Consider the following 25,983-nt stretch of genomic DNA (forward strand, 5'->3'; position numbering starts at 1 on the left):
TAGCATTAGTGTAATCACTGCTCTTCAGGGGAAAGGAAGGCTGCTCTCTCTCTCATCTGAAGGTAATCTTGCCGTTTTCAGTGTCTCATCTTCACCGGACGCCTCTTGCATAGCATCTGCTTTTGTCATCTCCACATATTTCTTCCTTTTTCCCCTTCCCCGTGTTGGTCTGTCTGTTGCTGCTCGGCCCCTTCCCCCCGCACCTCATTAATGTGTGTGAGCAAGTAGCACTCTCCCAGCTTGTAGAGAGTGACACCTATGGGCCTGATTAAGCCTCTGCACTCACTGGCAAAATACGAGAGGGAAAGACTGCTAAGCGTCTAGATGGTGTGTGAGTGTGCACGGATTTCTGTGTGTGTGTGTGTGTGTGTGTGTGTGTGTGAGTGTGTGTGTCTGTGTCTGTGAAATGCTGGAACAGAGAGTCCATGGACTGTCCCCACTGAGTGACTGGCAGAGCAAAGCTGATATTTATATGCTCAGAACAGATGAGTGTAATCTCTGTGTCGGCAATGGGCTTATTCAGCTTGCATGATTAGATTAATGGAACTGTTTCATATCATTGTATTAGGTTGGTTAATGAAGACAATTAATTAGAAGACAACCTTCAGGCTATTGTCCTTTACATCTCTGAAATTTGGGTTAGAAATGGCCTGCTGCCATAGCTTTGAGTGTTTCTCCTCATCTATTTTCAGAGTTAATCTATGGCTACAGTTTTAGTGTCTCTTCCATTTGCATCCTACTCTTAGGCCACTCATGACCTTTCATTAATTATGGTCGGTCCAGCTTTAATCATTCTGTAATACCGTTGGAGATGAGATGAGAAATAGGCAAAGCCATTTGCCACTTAAAGATGTAACACTGCTCCTGGAATTAAATGTCTTCATTTCTGCATAAATTATGGACAGGGCTCTGTGTTGTGTGTTTCTGAAAGTGACATATACGTTGATTAAACATCTAAATAAAAATGTAATGAAAGCCCAAAGAAGAAAAAAATATCAGTGCACATGTGAGCATGTACAGTGTGCGTGTGCAGGAAGTTGGGGGGGCGGGGTACAGAGAAGCTGAATGGCATTAGAATGTTGGCTGTCTACCACAGTAATGTTTAAGCACACAGTGTGTATTAATGTGTAGGTGGGGAATTAGTCCCACTACAAGTGTCACATAGCTAAGAAATGACACCTTGCCCCGTTTTTAAAGGTGAAAAAATTTACCTGGGGATTATTTTGTAATCTGAGCACCTATGCAGCTGTACAGTATCCTAATTCTCGTGCAGTAGTGGAGATTTATGCAGGCAGGAGTTAGATGGGATTTTGGGACTCTGGTTTTCTGGGAATGTTTAAGATCCGCCTCACTAGCACGGGATGGGCTGTGCTGGATGGAATTCATGGGTTGCCTTGGAAACATAATAGAAACATGGTTAAAAATAAAAGAATAAAATGTATTCATTTGTGTGGGATCCTGGGAACACTTAAATATGTTTTTTACTAGGAGCCAGTCATCCCTTTTAAATATCTTTATTTAAACACCGGATCATTGGATCATAGGATCGGCTTTTAGCAGTAATGTGTAACAACACAGTCCATACATATATCACTCTGCTCAGCTGTTTCATCAGCAAGCAGGAAATGGAGGATCCTGCTCCTGTCCTGCCAGTAATACCAAGGTGTTTTCCATCGACTTTGATTTATTTTTTTTTAACTGAAAAGCCCCTTATATATAAGCTTGTACTCGCGTCTTGGATAATGCAGTTATTGTTATGGTAATAAACAAATTTTATTATTTTTTTAGCTACAGCTTGCATTCAGTCAACCTTTAACAAAGGGGCTGCTCTTAACTGTCCTTTAAAAATGACAAGATATGTTGTAGATACTCTTAAACATCCAACCTGTTTTTTTCTTTCATATATGCAGCATGGAATGCTGCAAATAAAAAAAACAATTTCCTTTAATACAATTTTCATTTATAAAGATGACTGACTTGCATCAGGCATCTCTGTTTAGTCATTCAGCAGAAAAATTGAGATGTTTCTGAATATTGTATCTGAGTAAGACTTGGCATCGGGAAAGGAACTGAGAGAATAGCCATGTGGTTCGGAGATGAGCGAGTGTCCAAAGTGTATCAGTGATAATGACACATACCTGAGTTTGAGAACACAATGTTAACTCTAATACAGTGTATGCAATGTGTCATAGCTGATGGGATAAACAGTGAGTGCTGGGGATAATGTAACATCATAAAAGTGGTTTTGGCTGTGGGTAGTCATGTGGTGAGCTAAGATTGGATGTGTGATGACTGCAGGGTTGAATACTTGAACAGGGTATTTCAGTAGCCGTTGTAGCATTGTCAATATATCAATAGCTCATAGAGTAGAGACCTGAGCATGAAAGCATTTTCAAAAGAGCATTTAAGTACATTTGCTGAGAATTAGCTGACTTGTGTAATAACTGATAGGGCCTATTGACTGCGGCCTAGTTTACTGTTGTCAAATCAATGCTGTTGCATGCAAGTCCCGCTACTTTTAAACAAACTTAACAGGCAAAGGGGATGTTCAGGGGGCACTGGAGGGAAATAAACAAGATTGATGCCCTTTTTATTATCTGTTTTTGCTATCTTTTCCTCTGTGTGTTACTTACAAATGGCGTTATCGGATATCCATTGTTTGGACTTCGATGCTCCTAAATGGCCTGATATATTGAGCTGAGGCTTTTAAGGTGGTTACAGGGGATTTCTGCCTTTGACTTGGCATAAAAATAAAATGAATTGTGGCTTTGAAAGTTTTAAATATTTATGATTTTTTTTTTGGCAATAGTTGCATAGAAGAAGTGAAATGAGGCTTGTATTGGTAAGTAACCTAGCAGATTGCAGCAGGGGACAGTAATGTATGTGTGTTTTTTGTGTTCGTGAGTGTGTGTGTGAGAAAGAGAATGGGGGCTTGTCTAGTATAAGGTCTTTCTCTTGAAGGATACTGCTCTCACAATTATTTTTCCATCTGCCCACTTCAGACCACATGTGTGCTTTTTTTCTGCAGTTTTATGTCCACATTAAACAGAGGAAACCATATTTGTGTCATGGTCTTGAATACATGGAGAAATATAATAAATTAGCTCTCAGTACAATACACAATGCAAATGTTATAATAATAATAATGATAATACAACAACAGTAATAATAATAATAAATTGGCCTTTCCTCCTCCTTCAGTTCAGCTCAGATTTTGTAATTCTTTTCAAAATAAATTTCACAGTGATGATCAGAGAGCATAGGACAGAGAGCAGAAAGCAGATTCTGCCCTCTTTGTCTGCTAGCCTTGCAACTGTGTGTCAGCAAATGTAATTGTTGAAAGCTCCTATAGAAAAAAACGCTGCCGTCCCTTTAAGTGCTTCCACCAATTCTGATGGCGTGGTGATTTACATATCCCGTCCTCCCTCCCCCTTCAGGAGAGCTGAGCGAGGATGTGGAGGCTGCTAGTGAGACCACCACAGACCAGGAGGACCAAACCAAAGACAGAGAAAGTGGGGGGGAGAAGGAGCTCACCAAAGGGACAGGTAAGGCCAATATTTACACCACACACATTTAGGGACTACTATTCACAGGAAACATGTGGCCCTGCTCCTGAATGGTGCTGAACAACAGGTCTTTTATCTAATTAAATTACACATATTTTAACAAAATATTGAGAGCCTGTTTAAGCATTAAACACTCCTTCCCAAAACTCCCTAAATCCAGTTCTGTTTTTCAGAGGCTGCTCTTTCATGCTTTTGGGTTTCCAGGCATTAAATCCCATCAGATATAGTTAGGATAAACTGTCAATTTAGGTAATATGGTCAGGTGACATGTGACCCATGTTTTGTCTTTGCTCAATAGGTGATGTGAAGAGAGGGGCCTGTATGTGTAATTCCAGCTGAGCCATGTGTGTACACACATGTGATAGCACTGCCCTCCTCTCTGTTTTGCTGCACACACACAGGAACACAGACAACACTTATCTGTGTTCAATGTTATCAACTCAGGATGGTTTTATGGTTTTATCTGTTGTCCTCTTTATTGACAGGTGTAGGTGCTGACTCCTAAGTAGGGGGTTGGGCTTCATGTGAGGGGAGGGGCTTTAGGCCTAAACAATCTCTGGTTTAGGGCAGGCTGCAGCTCCTTAAAAAGAGTTTTGAGCATTTTAGGTTTCTAATCTTACAGTGTTTTCAAATTAGAGGACGTTTCCACTTTTAATGGTTCAACAATGATATAATTCAGTTCCTGATATTATACGTGTGGATTTACTTTTTCACTTTGAAGGGCCTGTAATAACAGTTAGTACACTACATGATTAAAGTAAAATGAACAGCTTTAGACATTGCACCCTAAACTTTGAGTGCTGTTTTGGTGTTACTGGGGTCTGTCTGGAGGGTCCTGTATTATTTTAGCAAAAGGAATTTTTATAGTAAGAGATGCTGGCATTTCTGAAAGTTGATGTACAAGAACCAGTTCAGGTGTTTATATGAGGTGATTTTGTTATTTGTTATTGGTGATACTGCTGCTGGTAGAAGTATTTAAACAAGAACAATTGTAGTAATGGTATTAAAAGTAAAAACTAGTAGAGGTGCAAATTTAACACTGATGCTCTGCATGGTTAAAAAAAAAGTTTTTTCATAGCTTGTCAGATGTATGAAAGATGTTGATGACACCTACAGTACTTTTAACATAAACACTATGACCATCTTCAAACTGTGCTGGCCAATTTTATTTCCTCCAGATGAATGAAACATGGTCTCAAACACAAGTTTAATCAGACTCAAGTTTAAGGCAGAAATCTAAAACTTGACTTTGTCCCACGCACTGTACAGTGTATGCGCATCACTGCATCTAATTATATAGAGTGCTTTTGTTTACTGATTGTATTCAGATTTCTGAAACGTCAGTGTAAATGAAATGTAGTTTCATTTTTCTTTTTTATGCACAATTTACTTTGTACGCCTGTGTTGGAAAAACATTGCTGTCAGTTAAGACATCTCTTATTCAATAGAAGAGATTTCTGATAATGATGACACTGAACAGTAACAGGCCTGGGTATATGCTTCTCACTTGTCTAACTTATTGTGTTACTGCAGGATGTTTTGATTTACACTAGTCAGGTTAAAAGCTGGAAAACAATTCAGACCTTTTGCATACCTAAGTTTTTTATAAAGTGCAGCAAAAAAAAAAAAAAAAAACTTCATCACAGTGTTTGAAGCCCAGCCTTTGTAAAATGTCTTTGATATTCGAACTTCTATTTTAAATGAGGCTGAGTTGTTTGTGCTCTTTGAAAGGGCGACACTCTTCTTTGATGGAAGAAATAATGATATGCATGCCTGACTGAATATGGCTAAAAGTATGTTTTAGCACATCAAAATAAAGCACTTTAAAAAGCATTAAAATGAGCTGGCCGATTAATAATTCACTCATACCTGTGGTGCACAGGAAGACGACTCCTCGCATTAGGATTCCTCCTTTTTGAAAGGCATGCAATTTGATACAAGCATATTCAGTTCCTTTCCTCCCCTCTGTCAGTCGCTAATCACCAAATAAGTGTGTTTCTGTGTTTTCACAAAGGAAATATGTGCTTGCATATGAAAAATTTACAGCTTCCCAGCAGCTTATTAGAAACGCTTAGTTAAAAATAGCATGTGCATTAGGGAACCAGGTCTGAGGTTCTGTTTGATGTCAGTGAAAAGGTGGGTGGGTAGGTTGGGGTGGTGGGTTCAAGGCTGTGTTGTCAGCGAAAGGTAGACAGCTGTAGTTTAATGGAAGGGTCCCTTTTTGTACTTCAAACTTTTTGTGATTGATGAATACAATGCCCATTCAAAGGAAGCGCAGAAAACCTATCTCGTAGGAAAAAAGCGAGGAAGACCTCACAATGCATTTGGTAAACAGAGGAGCACTTGTTTGGGCCTGTGATTGTCTGAAGATGTTTGTACAGTAGATACACAGATGGTGTGTATGTTAGAATATGGTGTACGAGCGTCTTGGCCAACCTGTTATTTATCTGAAAGGTGCTCAGTCTCTCACTGTCTGAGGATGAGCTGTTTCTAAGGTCCATCATTAGAACTACTGAAGTATTTCTTCTCATCGCTGTCATGTAGCTGTTGGAACAGAGCACAACATTGTTCCTTTACAAATGACAGTCACTGTCAGACAGACAGCATTAGCGAACATAGAAAAAAGGCTTCCTCCTTTTTAAAGCCACTGTCAATCTTATTTTCTCTTTCTTGTTCCACAGCTCCTCAGTATTCATTAAAATCATTTAGAGGTACATCAGAAGCCTTTGTAAAATGCATATGTATTTGGCATGTCATCTCTTGATAGATGCCTTCATTATGCGGTTGCTTTTTATTTATCTAAAAGATTATACACACACACACATATATATATATGCATGTACATGCATTCAGACATATGTTAATGTCATACGTTCCCAACACTACAGGAAATATGTGGTGGAACTTTTTGTGCTTACACAGTATAATATCAGAAGACTATATCCTAATAGAAGAAAATACAAGTTAACAGTAAAAGTAATTATAAGTGGAATACTAAATTCTTAATGCATTTGGACAATGATGTTCATGTTGGCGGTAGCTACAATTTAATCATCCAGCATGATTAGTAATTCAAAGGGTCATTTTTAATGCTAGGTATGAAATATGCATAAATGGATAGCCATGAGCCTCTTTCCTCTTTCCTCACACCTCCTTCACCTAGCTGAGACAGCACTAGCAAAAGGGAAGAGCTTCTGCATAGGAACGGGATCCCTACTTTCAGTAAAGCAGGAGGTGTATTTATGCAGCAGCTGAATGTATGGGGATGCAGCAAGGAGAAAGGCAGGAGGGTGGCGAGTATAGGGGAGATGGGAAGGTGAGGAGAGCAGAAAGAGGGGGAAGGAAGGGAATTGTTAATACACCTGCAGAATTGGACTCAATGTGATTTGACATATTTAACATAAATGTATGGGGAGGGTTGTATTGAAAGTTGGGGGCCCTATGTAAGGAGATGGGGAAGAGGGAGAGAGAAATAGTCTCTCCATTCTGGTGCTGGGAGGATGGTAGTCTGCTGAAATTGAGCTTGATAAATAATTCTTTTCATACCTCTTTCCTTACATTCAATTTATGGGAGATGGAGGAAGGGGGGTGAAAAATTAAATTTCAGCCTGGATCATCCACAGTCTGAGACTAGTAAGACTGCCAAAGATATGACATACTCATAACTGGACAAAAACAAATGATGGTAAATGGTTAAGAAGGCAACACATGGAGAGATGCACAGTATGCCACTAATATTCTGTAACCCATGATTTTTCAAAACTCAGATAATAGAATGACAGTTTTAAATATGTTTTCAATATTGCTCTCAAACACTAAAACATTGGCCTGGTTAGCCAAATGCACAGTCACAAAGTTAATTGTCTTTGTCTTCACAAGTCTGTATTTAAAAGGTAAATAATAATTACTCTATGTTTTTGGGAATAGTTGTATTTATTATATTAATCTCAGTTGCATTTTTTAGATGCCATCACTGGTGAGTCATGTCGCAGTCTTGAGAGGATACAGCACAACATCCACACAACTTGGATGCATGTTTTTATGCATCCAGTGAATCCCTTTTTAGTTTTTATTATTTCTTGCCCTGCTGGACCTCGTCTCTGGTGCCTTGGGCTTAAATATTAGTGTTGTTAAGGTACAAGTGTGTAGGAGTATTTGTGGAGCACCAATTAAAGGTGATGAGCAGGTTCCAATTTAGCTTTCGATTAGCTGCTGCACACTGCTTTTATACTGCCTGTGTGCAAATAGTGCATATTTTCCTACTTCATTATGCCCCCAAAGAACAGTGCTTTTACTTCTCTCATATTGGGTTTCATAAATAAAATCAAAATAGTTGAAATTCATATTTATACATAATTAAACCTTTGTGCATTTTAGACTGAAAATCCACAGCAGAAATGTTGTTTTGATTATTGGGTTGAGGTATTGAGCACAAACCTTAGACTTTTAAGAACAACTGGAAATTATTTGTTATGAGATAGTGACAAAATATGATATGTTTAAACTAGACATCTCCTAACAGATGATTTAACATATTCACTTGACTGTTCCAGACCTGGGCTGTTTCCCCGTCTTGCAAGGCTCCTAGAGTAGATTTTCATACAGGCCTGAAAAAAAAATTGCTCCAAACTATTTTCAGTTGAATGTTGACACTAAACCTGTAAAACTGTTTAAATGAAGGCTGAGCAGCTGTGTTCCAACATACTCCTCTATTCTATGTGTGTTCCTCTGTGTGTTCTTGCCTCCACATCCAGCTGTGTATTTGTTTAAAAGTGCCCGAGCATGCACATGTGCATGTTCAGGTGTGCTGTGTATTGGAGAAGCAGATGTTGTGTTGTACACGGTAGATGCTGCATTTAGTCTGTATAATGAACATGATGATTAGCATCCCCTAGACGCGGCACCGTGGCATTGCAGTCTGCTCAGTCTTTTTCTTATTGTGCTCTATATTGTGCTGTTAGTCCTCTGATGTTGCTCACTCAGGAACAGACATACCAAATGTTATGAATTGTTCTCCATATAGCCGTGCAGATATGTAGATTTAATATTAGCTGTGGCTGAAGTTGAAATTTCATGCTTATGGTTAGTTACAATCAAATTATTCAAGTTTATGTTATTGTTACTCTAAGCAGGGAGACATTCAGTGCAGTGGTGATTTGTTATTGCTTTTAAACCCTAAGTAGTATGAGAAATCAGGAGACAGAGCAGTGAAAATGTTTACATATTCATATCACGTCCTTTGAGTGCTTGTCATCCCTCAAATTATAATTCCTTTTGTCTTTGAAGATAATAGGCCATAAATTGTCCTTGTTTGTGAGCCAACTCCCTGAAAGCTCAGTGTTTATGGGTTTTACCACGGGGTGTCTAATGGCCAAGCACCAGTGCTGTGTCTCTGAGTGTCCTGTAAAGGTGAACATCACGTCGTCCTATTGTTCACTGGCCTGGAAATTATTAATGCTTCTACTAATTAATAATTCCTCTCAATTTCTTCATCTCGGACTTGCCTTTCTTGCAGTCATGTCATAGGGCTGCACTCTGACACTATTTCACCAGCTCTTATACTATACAGTTTAGTTCTGTAAATTCAGATTTGAACTTAAATATAATGATATATAATATTAATAAATAACAAGTAGTGATTTCATGTGTCACTTCAATATCTGGTTTTAGTTTGAGCTTTCAGTTTTCTTGTATTTTCTTTATTAATGCAGAATAATTACTTGAGAAATATAAGATGAAATGGAACACTGCCCTTTATTGCTCTGGGCTCTCACACTGGCTGTAGATTAAAAACCTGGATAGAAATGGGAAAAAGAAAAGACAATATTCACATATTGTTAGCATAGCATTAAAAGAGAATGACTTGTAGCACTGGGGGAGTTGAATCATCTCCATATTAATGGCCAACTTGCAGAGGGAATAGAGGTGAGGATTTTCTATGGTGCAAGAAGTAGAGGGGTGTCGGAGGCCCTCAGCAGTGTGAAGGTGAAAGGTTTTAGGGTGCTGTGGATCAGAGGGCACACTTTTCAGAAAATGTACTACTGAGGATCCTTGTGTTTCACTATGCAGAAGAATTGTGGGTGTGAGCTTAAGTTTGAAGTGATTGGCAGACTGTGGCTGTTCTGGGCAAAGTGACAGTAAAGCTATGCAGCCTCGTTGGCGTGGACGGACTGGATGATAGGTTATGTTTTTTACAACCGGAGGCTTGAAGCTGCCACGACGAGACAGGAACTGTAGTAATGAGGGGGCAGAGGATCCGGAGATGATGAGGACCCCATGTCAGTAAGTGGGTGGGGAATTCCCCTCCAAAACACCAGGAATTTTTTTCCCATCTTCCACTTCCTTACATATTGTTTAGCAGTGGTGGAAAGTAACTGAGTACATCTCCCTCAAGTACTAGACTTAAACAGTTCTTAGGAACTTTTATCTCACTAAATATTCATATGATCCAATATTTCACTAAAAATCAAACATTAGACAAAAAAATGAAAATAGTTTTGTGTATCAGAAATATTTTTTACTTCTTTCCTCTCCAGTTATCATCTCAAGGCCCCTCAGATTTATCTGGTGCGCCTATATATAAAAACTGTATATGAAGTAGTTCAAACTAGCTCCACTTCCAGCAGTTACAACAGTAACATACTGCTGACGCACTGATGTTTCAGTATTAATCATCTAATGTCATATTTAATAATATATCAGTCAGAGGGACCAAACCCGGACTTTAATACTTACACTACATTTTGCTGCTAATGCTTGTGCCTGTTCTGTACTTTTAAGTAGGATTCTTCATGCTGGACTTTTTTATATTACTGTATTGGTACTGTTGCTAATGTAAAGGATCTGAATTCTACTTACACCGTTGCTGTTTACTGTAACTCACATTTTAGGATATGGATAACTTTTCCCAAGGACAAAGCAGATTAATGGCAGCTGTGATGGCACTCCAGGAAAATTTCAGTGGCAGATGACCTGTTGTGTTTAATTCAGTCTGTGCTGTGTCAGTCACTCTGTCCAGCAGCCATCTTTTTCTCCCCTTGAAAGCACAACAAGGCCGTGATTGCTCCAAAGACCATTGCAGTGTGCTGACAGCCCCTTTGCTGCTTGAATAATACAGTCCAGTTATGGGAGGTGAGACAAGGTGCCAAAGTCCAATTCACTTACGGGACTCGACAGCACAAAAGCCTCTGGTTTACGGAAAAGGGACATGAATTAATAATCACCTAACTGACTCTTAAGATTTTTTTCTCTACTCTTGTTCTGCATTTTGTGCTTTCAAACAAAAGCCCACCCTGTGTATCTGTCAGAAGAGGTTTGGTGTAGATGGGGGGCGGGGGGTCTGTGTCTAATGACCAAGCAGAAGAGGTCAGGGTAACAGACAGACTACTGACAGATATTAAGGTCACTCACAGAGGATAGTGGTCTCAGTGGAGTGCTATGCATGCACAGGACAGATACTCTTAATCTAACTGGCCACTGAGGTTTAAAGGCATAAGTATACTGTTGTTTTAGCTATTTTTAAAACAGTATCGCTCAGAAAGCTCTTAAAATTTCCACTCTAGTCATACAAGGCCCAGTAAAAATGTAATTAATGAAAGTATCGCCAGAGTAACTGCAATATTCTATATTAAAGAGAAAACAGCAGGAATTATTCTTTTTTCTTCTTTTTTGTTAAAATGTATTTTCAGTACTTCACAAAGATTATATTTTTTGTGTTCTCCCTCAATTACCCCCACCAGTAGAACACCAGCAAGTAAAACTAGACTTTACCTCTAATTGTTGTCAGCTATTTTTGACATCCATAGCATGCCTCACCAGGGAGTCTTTTTCTCTTCTTTCTTGACAGTACATTGTTCCTGTAATACTCCTATACCCTGCTCCATCAGGATCCAATGTTTTGGTCATTGGTTCTGATCACCTGCTCATATCGTAGATCCATGTCTCTCGTGATTGTGCATCCATGCTCTGACACCAGTGTCCAATCTGCCATGTTAGACTGTACGTAATGACAAAAAAAGTTTTTATCTCTATTTCATCCTACAGCTTTTCAATGTTTCGGTCATTTCTTTCATTACTGTTGACAAAGTAAAACAGGATACAGTAGTTGGATGTTAGTCACAGTGCCGCTGATGGTGTCAGGGTGTAGGAATCTCAAGAGACGGCGATTGATCAGATTTATGGAGTCCTAATTGGCCGTGACGAGAAAGACTAGGTCTGAGTAAGCCTCCCCAGCCCTCCATCTGTCCCCCTCTCTCTCACTTTCTCTCTCTCTCTCTCACACACATACACACACAAACTTAAAACACCCTGAGCTAGAAAGCTGGGTTGGACCCTTCTACAGCAGCTCTCCTGTGCCTTAGCATAAACAGCCACTTGTTTCACCTCTCTGGTGCTAATTGAGTAATTGTGGAAGTGGAATATACTTATAATCAATTATGTTTATCCTCTTAATCATGAGGCTGAGGGGATACTTGTGTCTACTTAGACCATGCTTACTTTATGTACTGTATATATGTACTTTATAGCTGCTGCACAAGCCCTGTGTCACCCACTCTTATGTTCACATGAAAAGTGGAAGAATTTCCTCTTTAGACTTTACCTCTTTGTTACTTACACACTTCTCAGTAAACGAAAGTTACACATAAGTTCAACTTCTAAGAGAAGTTCTGTTTCTTTCCTTCCTATCACAAATTAAGTGCAGCTGAGATTTTTATTTTCTTTCCAATAAAAAGCAGGTGTTTAAAAATGTGAGATTTGATCTGATATTAATAGTTTTAACAGATGCTACTATTTGGCTGCTTTGCTCTCCTCTGTCCTTTCCACATGACTTAGAGAACAGTTAGTTTTCCTCCCCTTTCTTGTGCAGCTGTTAAAATTGTGATAAGAAATCAAATAGCTGCCCATTGTAATAATGAGCTGCTGAAAGAGAAAGGAAAGGTCTAGTAGAAGTAGAGATTGTGTTTCCTAACTGTGATGCACAGTGCAACAGGAAATAGAGTGAGCAAGGCATTATGATTATGAAATGGAATTAGGGCCCAAAACCCTAGAGTGAATACATATCAGCATGGTTTTCCTATATAGTGTAAAGAATCACAAGACCAACAAGACTGTCGAAATGTGAAGGTGACCACAGATGACCGTCCTTGTTTTCCTCAAGAGATGAGTTCAGGGGAAGTAGATGTGAACTGAAGTGGAGTTGAGGAGGAATTGTTGAGGACAGTGTCATGACTGAGAGGTTAATGTCAGGGAATGGGAGGTTCCTTTTGTTTAACATTCTCTTTGTTTATTGGCGGATGTGTTTAATAGGATTGACTGTGACTGGACCCTAATAGGGCCTCCCTGGCTGATCCCGGTGTCTCTGGGAGATCTCGCAGGCTGCTCTGTCCAAAGCCAGGTCCCCCACTGGGTAATCAGCTCAACTGCCCTCGTCCTGATTGGAGCTGACATTTTAATGTCTGGAGCAGGAGCGTGGTCAGCCCCGCTTAACCTGACCCCCCACCAAAACCACCCCTCCTTTACCAGTGCCCTCTGTTCTCAATTTGCCCTTCCAGGACTGTACAAATCAGGCCAAATTTAACTCTTTATGGGCTTGTTAGGGGGTTGCAAGACACCTCCTTAAGTTTCACAGTGAATTCTTTCCACTGGTGACAAAGCGTGGTGCTACTGCAGCTCCCCCATGCTGGCTCTGTGTAGATTTAGCTCCTCTGTGAACCAGTGCTTAACGGAGTGCTCAACTGTGATGCCTGTGTGCCACCTCTAGTTTCTCTTTTTCTTTATAAAGTGGAGTAGGCTCAAATTGGTTTGCAGCAGCTCGTGTGAGGCCATGCTCTGCAGATATGGAGAAGAAAACACATGCTTTTTTGTTAATATTAGTGTTGTTTGCATTAAAAGGATTAGCAGTGTGATTCAGTGTGTTAACTAGTGAAACACTTGAGGTAACTATACTGAATTGGAGTGTATTTAAAGATTGGCAGCCACCCGACAGTGACTGTAGCCCTTTTTTTTGTTTTTTTTTTCATTTCCACAGAGCATGGCTGTGTCCTGTGAATGTGTTTGGGTATGACTAATCATCAGTCTGATACCATCTTTGAGCCCAATGGCATGTTTTTATGTCTCGAAAATCGTCAAGTTAAATGAAAGCTTGTTGTCGTATGCAACGTAGCTTTGAGGAAATATCGAGATTTACTCAGAGGTTGAAAAGAGGCTTTCTCATCTTGCTGTCCTATTTTTCTCTTTGTCACAGTCCACTTGCACAGAACTACAACACGCTAGGGAAGGCTTAACCGGTTACAGCAATGCAGGTCAAACAGAGAATTTCACTGGCATTCACCTGCTTATGAAAACAAAGAGCTGAGGAATTTGCCAAGCTGGGTTAAACTGTAGGCACCGCTTAATAAAAACATTTCTCTCTTGATCCCTTAAAATTGCCTGATCACTCTTTTTAAATACAAATTCTGGTGAGGCATAACTGTGACTACCGGTCAGGTATAAAAAAAAAACCAAACTCCTCAGCTCTTGCTGTTGATCTTTTTCTGTGACTGGAACCAAATGTAGTTAGATGCAGAGGATGTAACTGAAGAGCTTATGTAAGAGTGTTAGCTTTGGTGTTAAATTTGCTCCTTAATATGATAGTATTACAATATTGTATAACAATTTTAACAGTACAGAATTTTGTAACTGTTGTACACAAGACTATAGCTTGGAATTACTATAAATTATCTGACATTCAAACATTGCATGCATGTGAAATAGCCATAAGCTCTTGCAAATAAGGCGTATCTGAGGAACAGTAATTACAGAATCAAGTTGAGTTTCTCTTTACCCTACTTACTGTATGACGAGGTCGCAAGATGTTTGTGTACCTTGTCTCAAGTTTAGAAAGTCATGTGGACTGAAAATATCATGTGGTGTGAAACCTAAAGCTGCACCCTGTGGCAAACTAATATTTTTATTATCTGTTTGTGGTGTTGTATGATATCCTGACAAGCATGTTGGCTGTGCAGCAGCATGGGAAGACAAGTAAAATGTGTGTGGTATTTTGATTTTTTTTGTTTTATGGGGAGACATGAGTGGGATAACAACACTTTCTTTGCCCAGTTCCCATTAAATGCAGTTATATCACATTTAAGAAAGACATTCCAAAGCCCTTTATCCACAGTGTTATTGACTGACCTGCTCCCAGGCTGCCAAGTCTTCACCTTGTCTTGACATGTCTGCTCTCCTCTCTTTATCCCTTCTTGGTTGTGTGTGTCTGTGTGAATGTGCGTATGTTCAGCATTGTCCGGCCACTTGGAACGGCATCAGTCAGAATCCCCAATCCCCTCCAAAAGGCCCTCTTCACGGTCAGAGACCTCCGAGAGCCCGCTCTCCTCAAAGCGTCCCAGGACAGCTGAGAAGCACGCTGCGGAGCAGGTGAGTTACAAACCAGAGAATTTTGTTAACACTGATGCCTTCAAATGTTCAAAGAAACTCTCATCAAACTCTTTGAATTAGGGGATTCTTGCTAAAGGTTATCTCATCCTCAATTACAGAGCCCTCATTATGAGCCCAAAACCTACACATCAATTAAAAAAACGAAATGTAAAAATGTACTTCTAATTATTTTCACTTATTTAGTTACCAAGTTATCTCGCTGACCCTTTTTATATTATGCAGGATTTTTATTTCAAACCTACTCAAAATTATTTTAGCCTTTCTGCTGCTGTTGCACTGCTAATTGTGTATAAGGTGGAAAATCAATATAGTATTTGACAGATGAGAGCACTTTGAAGTGGGTGCCAAGACTCAGTGGTGCTCAGTATTACACACTTGTCTGTGATCAGAGGGATCTGCCTGCTTGAGGGAAGGGGGCCCCACTCTTCCCCCTGATCTACAGCTCCTCTTCAAACAGGCCCACTATACCCACCACACCCATGTCACCCCATTAACCCTCACTAAATCTGCCCCCACCCCGCTTTTCTCTGTTTCTGTCTTCACTTTTGCGCAGATGTACCAGTGCCCCTACTGCAAGTTCACCAACACAGACCTGAATCGTCTCAGAATGCACGTGATGACGCAGCACTCAGTCCAGCCCATGTTACGCTGCCCATTATGCCAGGATATGCTCAACAACAAGATCCACCTGCAGTTCCACCTCACACACCTCCACAGTGTGGCGCCTGACTGTGTTGATAAGCTTATCGCTACAGTAAGTCCTGGGTTGTGTGTCTTTTGCATGTGACTGTATACATGGTGATTGGAAAAGTTGTTGGTATGGTTAAAGTGTCCATTTTCATTTTTATTTTTCTCAGCCTGCAGTGTGTTTGATTTGCTTTCTTAATCAACCTGCATATTTCAAGGTAACCTGCAGCTGCCCTTTGTTTTATTAGATTGGTGTGTAGTACCACTGAAAGGTAATGCATTATCCAAAGTGTATAGGTCAGGGGATGCTGTGGAAGGAGAAGCACAATAGATGCTAACTGGGTCAGCTGTATTTCTACATATCACCAATCTACGTTTTGATTCCAACTTGTCTATCCACTCTGTCCCATGCTGTGTCTGTCATTATCTCCACAGTCATTTATATTTTGAGTTAGAGGCAAGGAAACCACAGCCAGTGGAAACTGCTCTGTGTTCTAATGGCCCAGCATATTGCTACTTATACACATTATGGCGAGTCATATTGTAGGCAGTGGGTCAGGTCAAGGACCAGCGTAAGGATTCAGCAATGCCAAGAAGATGAGTCACTCGCTGTTAATCAATCCTTCACCCTGGAGTGGCTGCCTTAGCCGTGTGAATAATTGTCATTCCTGTCTTCACTCCTCTAAATTGCCAACATTCAGTCCTTTTATCAAACACAAAGAATGTTGTTAATTGTGAAATGGCTGCAGGCGATCCCATTGGCTCGCTGGAAATGATTGGGCCTTTTTAAGATGCATATTTTTCCCCTCTTTTTTCATTGTCTTAATGCGCCCATCATCAGGGAGCCTTTTTCCACCTCTCTTGTAATCACAGTCATTTGGGGAGGGGAGCTCATAATCTGTTTTTGTATTTTTTAATGATTTCAAGATGAGCAGGTCTCTGAGCTCCCAGTTCATTTATTACTACACTGACATTCTTGCCATGTCTATGATCACCTGTGTGCTAGTCAAAACAAAGCCTTTTATTATGAATATGTTAACATAATTGTGACGGAGATTAATCAAAATTTAATGAACAGTTTCACCACTTCATGAAATTCAAGTAGAAGCAATGGAAAATGCTATGCTTCACTACAAATTAGGCCAAAATCAAGTTTCATATAAACAATACATATATGTGTAGACAGTGTATAAAACAAAACACACCATTTTGTCTCAACGTTCAGGTCCATTCTTACAGGAAAGGAAATGCAAAATTTGTAGTGTTTGTAGCTTGAGTCACGTGATCATTGACTCTAAAGTCCTGAAGTTAGATTTACATCAGCTGCAATGCACTGATGCACCCCTTTCTACCATGAGAGAGTACTTTCCTTGCTTCCTTTAATGCTTATCAAGGGGAAATAAAATTTTATTTGCCCTCTTTTCTTGTAAATCACTGAGCAAATCTTTGTTCTGTTCTATCCTGTGAAGCTAAATAGCTTGCTGGACAATCACCGAATAAAACATCGCTCTGTCTGCTGCCTAGCCATCTTCATCCCCCATCTAGAAAGTAAATGGCAAGCACATTAGTATGGTAGACGGGAATATTTATTTCTTTTATAGGAGGTAGTAATGTACTGAACCACTACAAGAGAACCGTGATAGAACAGAGGTAATATAACACACATTAAAGCCAGCACCTTTTTATAACTGGTGAATGCAGATGGAAAGGTACCTTTTCACACGTCTAAGGAGAGGAACCTAATTAATTCTGAAATAGGTGACTTTTATTTCTTTCCAAGCATGCATAATGATGTGTTCACTCTTCCACTCTTCATCCACCTATTGTCCTTCCCTCCTATGTACAGTGCAATACACATGTGCAGATATGTGTATATATGCACACTGTATATATTAGTACACACATTCCTCCTGTCCTCCCTCTCTCACTTTGTCTCATTTTCTGTCTGTATAAGATAGGGGTAATGAAAATAATTGCGCTTCATTAATTCTGAGTCTGGCTGGATGCTAGCCATTTTGAACTATGTTTGCCAATTAGGCGGTCCAAATTAAAGGTGACCTTGGGATACTCTGCTCTTTCCTCTAATCGACTAATGAAGCAGTTGTCTAGAAACAGTCCACTTTGTAATGTAAATCATTGCTTTTTTGTGACTTTCCATGCTGGTTGCATTAATTTTCCACTTTTCATTTTGAAGAGATAGAGAGGTAACAAAAACAAAGGAGGAGATGGTTGGGTGTTTTCCAGTAAAGTTTTTTTTCCCCTGTACTTTGTTATGGAAAGTGTTAACTGTTCTACTTAACCTTGAAACCCCTGTAGCTTAAGGATGATTGTGCTCCATTTGGATCCGGTCTATAGGCTATATGATATGCTACAGTGCTCTTGGCTGTGTTCTCAATGTGTCTATTAGAGGAGTAATTAGAAAGCAAACTGTATGGTACATTGGATAAACCAAATTATCAGGCACACAGATCTGACAATGCACTCAACAAAAGTTACATCAGACATTTATTTCAGTAAAAGAAGCCTTAATTTTTATCAACAACTTCAAATCCAATTTTTATAATGGTATAATGGTATATATATAATAACTATTATATTCCTTCTGTCTTTGATTAGAATTTCCCTTTTATTATTAGAAAATTACAGTATAGATTGATAGGAAGCATGCAGACAGAGCCTGAGGTGAAGCAAAGACATTTTATAAAGGTCCCTGTCCACAAATTCGAACCAACGGCTTCACATTTACAGGGGAGGTGACTTAGACCATAAGCCCACTGGGATGCATTCCTTAAAATTTTTCCCCTTTGTCTCCCTCATTTGAGACATCTCTATTTGATATTACTTGAAAGGACTACCAATACGCCTTTAAGCTAAGAGTGAAAGGTGGAGTGTCTTCAAAGTGTCAAAATTATGTTCTAATTAAGGTTCAGCAGCGAAACAAAGGAAAAGGAAAAGACGAGGGACGTGGTGGAGAGTTGTGAATTGAAATGCAGCATGTTGAGTGAAGCTGTTTTACTCTGTTTGTGAAGTTAATTGAAGGAGGGTGACAAAGACAGGACCTCATCTTCCAGCCTCACCCAAGTTTCAGCTGATAATTATTGTTGTTAAACAGGGCTATGTTAATAAGTGATTTTGATTAATTATCAGGGTTTTGGGGGTAAAAAGAGGGCTTAAGCGGAAATAAACAGAGGTTGTTGTTGTTCACACATGACTGACTTCAACCTTTTGAGAGCACAGAGAACCAGGGTTCCCCTGTACTTCTTCAATCAATATTTATTCATCCTTGAAATGTTAGAATTAAAAAAAGTAAAATGACAATTTTTTAAAATTTAAAACACATTCATTTTTATTAGCAATTAAATTGCTTTCCTTTTTATTTTGCTGTTTTGTCTGTTAGCTATTCTTCTTAAATAAAATGATTTTTATTTAAATAACCCAACTACACCACTGAAAATTCTGTATCAAGCTTTAAAAGTATTAGATGGCTGGATGTAGTTTACCTACTTTCCCTCCCTTCATTACAGTATTTTTTTTACTGTATTACAGTCATTTTTCAAGAGTTTTTTTTTCATTAGTTCCCAATTTATTAGTCCTCCCTAATAAAGCTTTCAGCCGGCTGAGATAGTGTATGACATGAGGTCCATCATCCTAATTGGCTGCAGCAGAACTTAAACAGGTGCACAACAAAGCACGGGGCTGTGAAACAAAGTAAAAAGTATGGTTATGATTGTGTGTATGCACACATACATATGTGCTTGTTGAGTGAAAATAGTTCATATGAAAATAGTAACATCTAAAGGTGTCAAATTCTTAGCATTGGCTCTTGATCTTTTTATGTTTTGTGTCAGTGATCCTTAGTGTCATTGTTATAATATACATTATTGATCTATCTAACCACCCTCTTAGTAACCACTTGTTTGTATCTTTGTTTGTCTGTAGCTTTCCTTTAATCATTTAAACTAAAATATACAATTACATTGTCACTCAGTCAGATGATTAACACCAGAATTCCTTTGTGCTTTGTTTTTCCAGGTGACCACAACTGAAGTACTGCCAGCAAGCATGTTCATACCTGTATCTAGTCCAGACAGAGAGTCCCAGAGCACCCCTCATGCCACAGCCAATTCTAACTCTGAAGATGCAAAGAAGCAAGCTGGTTAGTGTCTGACTCTGTTAGAAAATTCAGGGTAACCTTAGAGTATCTTGCTGAATTTTTTTCTTAAAAGATCAGTCAATTACAGTAGTTTCACCTTTGTGGTCTGTAATGAGCATATTATCACACTGGGTAATCATGGATGACTGTACAATAAATAAAACTGAACTAAATTTTATCACTTCATAACTGTGTATTAAGTCAGTAATTGTTTTTGCATGGACTGGAAAGAAAGAATCTTTACTCAGGTATTTTATTGTTTTACAAAAAAATTGTCTTGTAACGGTTTCATTACATTTTTCACAGTGTAATGACAATGTTTTTTTTATGCTAAGGCCTTTACTCACAAGAAAATGTGAATGATGGTATTCACTTGTCATGTAATTAGTCATTGCTTTTTCATTTTTTTCAGCCTTTCTAAGAATGCTACCTTGATGCATTCTTTAATGTCCTCATTACTGTGGGAAAATATTACTTTGCAAATGTAGGCACCTAATGAATAACTCTTTTCTTGTGGCTTGTTTATTCACAGATGCATCCGATGCTGATCCAGAGAAGGGGGTGTCACTTCCTACAGAAATAGCTGAGGCTCGGAAGTCCCCTCTAGAAGATCAACAATCAGAGAGGGACGATGCCACAGGATTCCTGTGCTGGAAGAAAGGCTGTAATCAAGTGTTCAAGTCCTCCAACTCCCTCCAGATGCACTTCAATGAAGTTCACAACAAAAGGCCACAGTTGCCTGTTTCAGATCGCCATGTCTACAAGTACCGCTGTAACCAGTGCAGCCTGGCTTTCAAGACTGTGGAGAAACTACAGCTTCATTCACAGTACCACGTGATCAGAGCAGCTACCATGTGCTGCCTTTGCCAACGAAGCTTCAGAACACTACAGGCCTTGAAGAAACATTTAGAAACCAGCCACCTGGAGCTGAGTGAAGCTGATGTCCAGCAGCTTTATGGGGGCTTATTGATGAATGGTGACATTATGGTAATGGGTGACCCATCCCTTGGTGAGGAACATGGAAGTCTGGGAGAAGATGACAAAGAGGGAGAAGAAAGTGACCCAGAAGAAAAACAAAGCCCAACAGGCAGTGACTCTGGCTCACTGCAGGAAGATTCTGGATCTGAACCTAAACGTGCTTTGCCATTCAGAAAGGGCCCCAACTTTACTATGGAGAAGTTCTTGGATCCATCTCGTCCTTTCAAGTGCACTGTATGCAAAGAGTCTTTTACACAGAAGAACATTCTTCTGGTTCACTATAACTCTGTCTCCCACCTACACAAGGTGAAGAGGGCTCTTCAGGAGTCCACTACTGGTCAGCCTGAGCCTACCAGCAGCCCTGACAACAAGCCATTCAAATGCAGCACTTGCAATGTGGCATATAGCCAGAGTTCTACTCTGGAGATCCACATGCGCTCTGTTCTACACCAGACCAAAGCAAGGGCAGCCAAACTTGAAGCGGCAGGAGGGATCACTAGCTCTGCAAGTGCTCCTGGATTAAGTGGTGGAGGGTCTGGCATCAGCACTTCAACATCTAGTCCAAGCCCAGCAACTAACTCAACTACTAGCTCGACCAACCACAGTTCTTCTGGATCTCAGACAACTCAGAGTATTCTTGGAGGAAACCACATGAGTCAGACTCATTGCATTGAAAGTATGGGGAATTCTTCAGTGAGCTGCCGTTCTTCTCCATCTGAGAACCATGAGGTGAAAAAGACAAAATATCCAGACATGCTGTCAGCTAGGGGGCAACAACAACAACAGCTTCAGCAGCAGCAGCAGTTGGCTCAGGCTCAAGCTCAAGCTCAAGCTCAGCTTCAGCAAGAGCTCCAGCAGCAGGCTGCTCTTTTACAGTCACAGCTATTTAACCCAGCACTTCTGCAGCACTTCCCAATGACAACTGATGCACTTCTACCCCTGCAACAACAGCAGTTGCTATTCCCTTTCTACATCCCTGGAGCAGAATTTCAGCTGAACCCAGAGATCAACATCAGTAATTCAGCACTTGGCCTCGCAGGATCCTCCACCTCCTCACTGCTAGAAGATCTAAAAAACTCAGCTCAGCAGGCCCAGCAGAGTTGCTTACAGCAGCAATTGATGCACCACCATCTTCAGCAGCAACATCAACAACAGCAGCAGCAGCAGCAACAACAACAACAGCAGCAGCCTCACTCACAGGCTCAGGGTCAGATGGCATTGCTGCAGCAGAGTGCATCTCTCCTCCAGCAGGCTGAAAAAAAGCAGAAACCTCTCTCTGCTCAGAATGAGAAAGACAGAGAAATACAAAGAGAGAAGGACACAACTGAAAAAAATGAGGAATATGTTAACAAAGATTCTACAGACAGCAAGCCAAAAGAAAAGAAGGACATTCAGCATATTTCAATTAACGTAAACCACGATACTGGATTGCCTCCACCAAGGATTGCTTCAGATGCTCGAGGAAATGCAACTAAAGCTCTGCTGGAAAATTTTGGGTTTGAGTTAGTAATTCAGTACAATGAAAATAAACAGAAAGCTCAGAAAAAGACAGCTGGACCTACAGGATCAAGTGGTCCAGGTGGGATAACAAGAGTGGTGGACCCCATTGAGGGATTAGAGAAACTGGAATGTGAAGCCTGTGGCAAGCTGTTTTCAAACATACTGATTCTAAAGAGCCACCAGGAGCATATCCACCAGGCTTTCTTTCCATTTCGATCCCTTGAGAGGTTTGCCAAAGAATACAGAGAGCATTATGATAAACTCTATCCACTGAGACCCCCTACACCAGAGGCTGCTCCGGCTCCTCCACCACCTCCTCCTCCACCCCCACCTCCTCCTCCACCCCAAAGAGCTCCCACACCTAATATTCCTGTGTCTGCTGCCTCACTCACACCTCCAACTGTACCTACCCCACAGCCACCAGTTCCAATGGCACAAATTCCCATGCCAATGGATTTGCCCCTCTTCTCGCCACTCATGATGCAGCCTATGTCTCTCCAGTCTTTGCCCAGTCAGTTGCCTCCCCAGTTGCCATCTGTTGAGCCAAGTCTGGCCTCAGACCTCGCCCAGCTCTATCAACAACAGCTTACACCAGCCATGCTACAGCAGCAGCAGAATAAGAGGCCACGAACACGCATCACGGATGAGCAGCTTAGGGTCCTGCGACAATACTTTGACATCAACAACTCACCAAATGAGGACCAAATTAAAGAGATGGCAGACAAGTCAGGGCTTCCACAAAAAGTCATTAAGCACTGGTTCAGAAACACTCTTTTTAAAGAGCGCCAGCGCAACAAAGACTCACCATACAATTTCAATAATCCTCCAACAACAACTTTGGAAGACACAAAAATTGACTCTAAACCTCCTTCCCCTGAACCTCAGAAACAAGAAATGTATGGAAGTAAGAGGTCATCCAGGACTAGGTTTACTGACTACCAGCTAAGAGTGCTGCAAGACTTCTTTGATGCCAATGCTTACCCTAAAGATGACGAATTTGAACAGCTCTCAAACCTTCTAAGCCTCCCCACACGTGTTATTGTTGTGTGGTTCCAAAATGCTCGCCAGAAGGCCAGGAAGAATTATGAAAACCAGGGTGATGGGGGAAAAGATGGTGAAAGACGAGAATTGTCAAATGACCGCTATATTCGCACCTCAAATCTGAACTACCAGTGCAAGAAATGCAGTCTGGTTTTCCAGCGTATATTTGACCTAATAAAACACCAAAAGAAGCTGTGTTACAAAGATGAAGATGAGGATGGACAGTATGACAGCCAAAATGAGGATTCACTGGATTTTTCCCATGAATGTTATACTCCCTCTGGGTCTTCCTGTCACACCCCAATGCCCTCCTCTTCAAGTCTCTGCCCACTTCCACCCTCCACTTCAGCGTTCTCACACCTCCCATCAACCGAGAAAGAGGAAGCATCACCAGCATCCACTTCAAACCCCTATGATGAGAAGCCCAAGCAGTTACCAGAAATTTCTGCTGATCCACGAGAAAACCAAACCTCTATTAAGCAGGAAATTGTGCATCAACCCCAGTCTGAGGCTCAACACCACAGACCTCAGAGAGAAGAGAAGATTCAAACTATTTCCAAGTCCATCAAGCATTCATCTCCTTCCTTCTCTCAGCAACAGCAGCAGTGTGGTCCCTCAGCCTCTCAAACAAGCCAAGCCTCATCGCAAAGCTCTCACATGAGCCTCAATCCACACCTGACCTCTGCCTCACAACAACTGGCACAGCAGATGATCCCGTACCAGTGTGAACAGTGCAAGATTGGCTTCCCCTCCTTTGAGCACTGGCAGGAACACCAGCAATTACACTTCCTTTCTGTGCAAAATCAATTCATCCACCCTCAATTCCTTGACCGTCCAATTGACATGTCTTTCATGCTATTTGATCCCAGCAATCCTCTCCTGGCAAGTCAGCTACTCTCTGGGGCAATGCCACAGATCCCAAGCAGCTCTGCCACCTCTCCGTCCACCCCCACGTCCACCATGAACTCCCTGAAGAGGAAGTTAGAGGAGAAAGCTGGCACTAGCCCAGGAGAGAACGACAGCACAAACAGTGGAGAAGAGCCACAGAGAGACAAGCGGCTCAGAACTACCATCACACCCGAGCAGCTAGAGATCCTTTATCAGAAGTATTTATTAGATTCAAATCCTACACGTAAAATGCTTGACCACATTGCTCATGAAGTGGGATTAAAAAAGAGAGTAGTGCAAGTCTGGTTCCAAAATACCAGAGCTAGAGAGAGAAAAGGCCAGTTTAGAGCAGTAGGGCCAGCTCAAGCTCATCGAAGGTGCCCTTTTTGTCGAGCTCTTTTTAAAGCAAAAACTGCCCTTGAAGCGCACATTCGCTCTCGTCATTGGCATGAAGCCAAACGTGCTGGATATAATTTAACTCTCTCTGGGTTGTTACCTGAACAAGAGGGTATGCAAATAAAAATGGACTCTCTAGAGACATCTAGTTACTCCCAGCTGGCCCCAACAAACAGTGACGGACAAAGCTCCTCCATGTCACCAGTGAACAAAAGCATGGATTTGTCTCCCAGGGCTCTACTGAGCCCTGCATCCATTAAAGTTGAGGGAATGGAGGACTTTGAGAGTGCAACCATGTCCTCTGTGAACCTCAGCTTTGATCAGAGCAAACTGGATAATGACGACTGCTCTTCTGTGAATACTGCCATCACAGACACAACCACAGGTGATGAGGCCAATGCTGATAATGACAGTGCTGATGCAAAGCACAGCCAGAATAGTGGTGATTACCTGTCTAAGTCTGGAGGCACAGCCCCCATCCTTGAAAATGATGACCAGATGTCCTCAGGGCTTGTAAGCCCTGCAACAAGCTTTTATGCTAAGGACTACGAAAATGAAAATATGATTGACCACAGTGAGACGTCCAGCCTGGCTGACCCCTGTTCACCAAGTCCTGGAGCCTCAGGTAGCAGGAGCATCGACAGTGGGGATCGACCTGGCCAAAAGCGTTTTCGAACCCAGATGACCAACCTCCAGCTGAAAGTATTGAAATCCTGTTTTAACGACTACAGGACTCCCACTATGCTGGAATGTGAGGTACTTGGCAATGAAATTGGACTTCCAAAGAGAGTGGTTCAGGTGTGGTTTCAAAATGCCCGTGCCAAGGAGAAAAAGGCAAAGCTCAACATGGCCAAGCACTTCGGAATAAATCAGACATCCTATGAGGGGCCGAAGACTGAATGCACTTTGTGTGGTGTCAAGTACAGTGCTCGCCTCTCTGTTCGTGATCACATTTTCTCCCAGCAACACATCTCTAAGGTGAAGGATACCATTGGCAGCCAGATTGATAAAGAAAAAGAATACTTTGACCCTGCCACTGTCCGCCAACTTATGGCCCAGCAAGAGATGGATCGCATTAAGAAGGCCAATGAAGTTTTAGGACTGGCACAGCAGCAGGCCATGCAGCAGCAGGGGATGTTTGATAACCCTGCAATGCAGGCTCTGAATCTCCAGTCAGCCTATCCAAATCTGCAAGGCATCCCACCTGTCCTTTTGCCAGGGGTTGGCAGCCCCTCTCTTTCCAGCTTTAACTCATCTAATTCAGGTACATCATCATTTTGCATTCTTTTACTGATATATAGCTAAGATCTGAGGTGCAAAGTTGCAGATGGATTTTTTTTC

The 25,983-nt window shown here is 41.0% G+C and overlaps 1 protein-coding gene across 1 annotated transcript in view; it reads left to right on the forward strand.

Moving 5' to 3' along the window:
• The window catches only part of zfhx3 (zinc finger homeobox 3), a 140,993-nt gene that overhangs the window by 108,964 nt on the left and 6,046 nt on the right, over nt 1-25,983 (forward strand). The window contains exons 6-10 of the mRNA XM_041042028.1: nt 3,438-3,545; nt 14,842-14,978; nt 15,553-15,753; nt 19,719-19,842; nt 20,372-25,906. Of these exons, the coding sequence (XP_040897962.1) occupies nt 3,438-3,545; nt 14,842-14,978; nt 15,553-15,753; nt 19,719-19,842; nt 20,372-25,906 (6,105 nt within the window). The remainder of the gene's footprint in view (nt 1-3,437; nt 3,546-14,841; nt 14,979-15,552; nt 15,754-19,718; nt 19,843-20,371; nt 25,907-25,983) is intronic.

The sequence above is a fragment of the Toxotes jaculatrix genome, chromosome 1 (assembly GCF_017976425.1).
Source record: "Toxotes jaculatrix isolate fToxJac2 chromosome 1, fToxJac2.pri, whole genome shotgun sequence".
Lineage (NCBI taxonomy): Eukaryota > Metazoa > Chordata > Actinopteri > Toxotidae > Toxotes > Toxotes jaculatrix.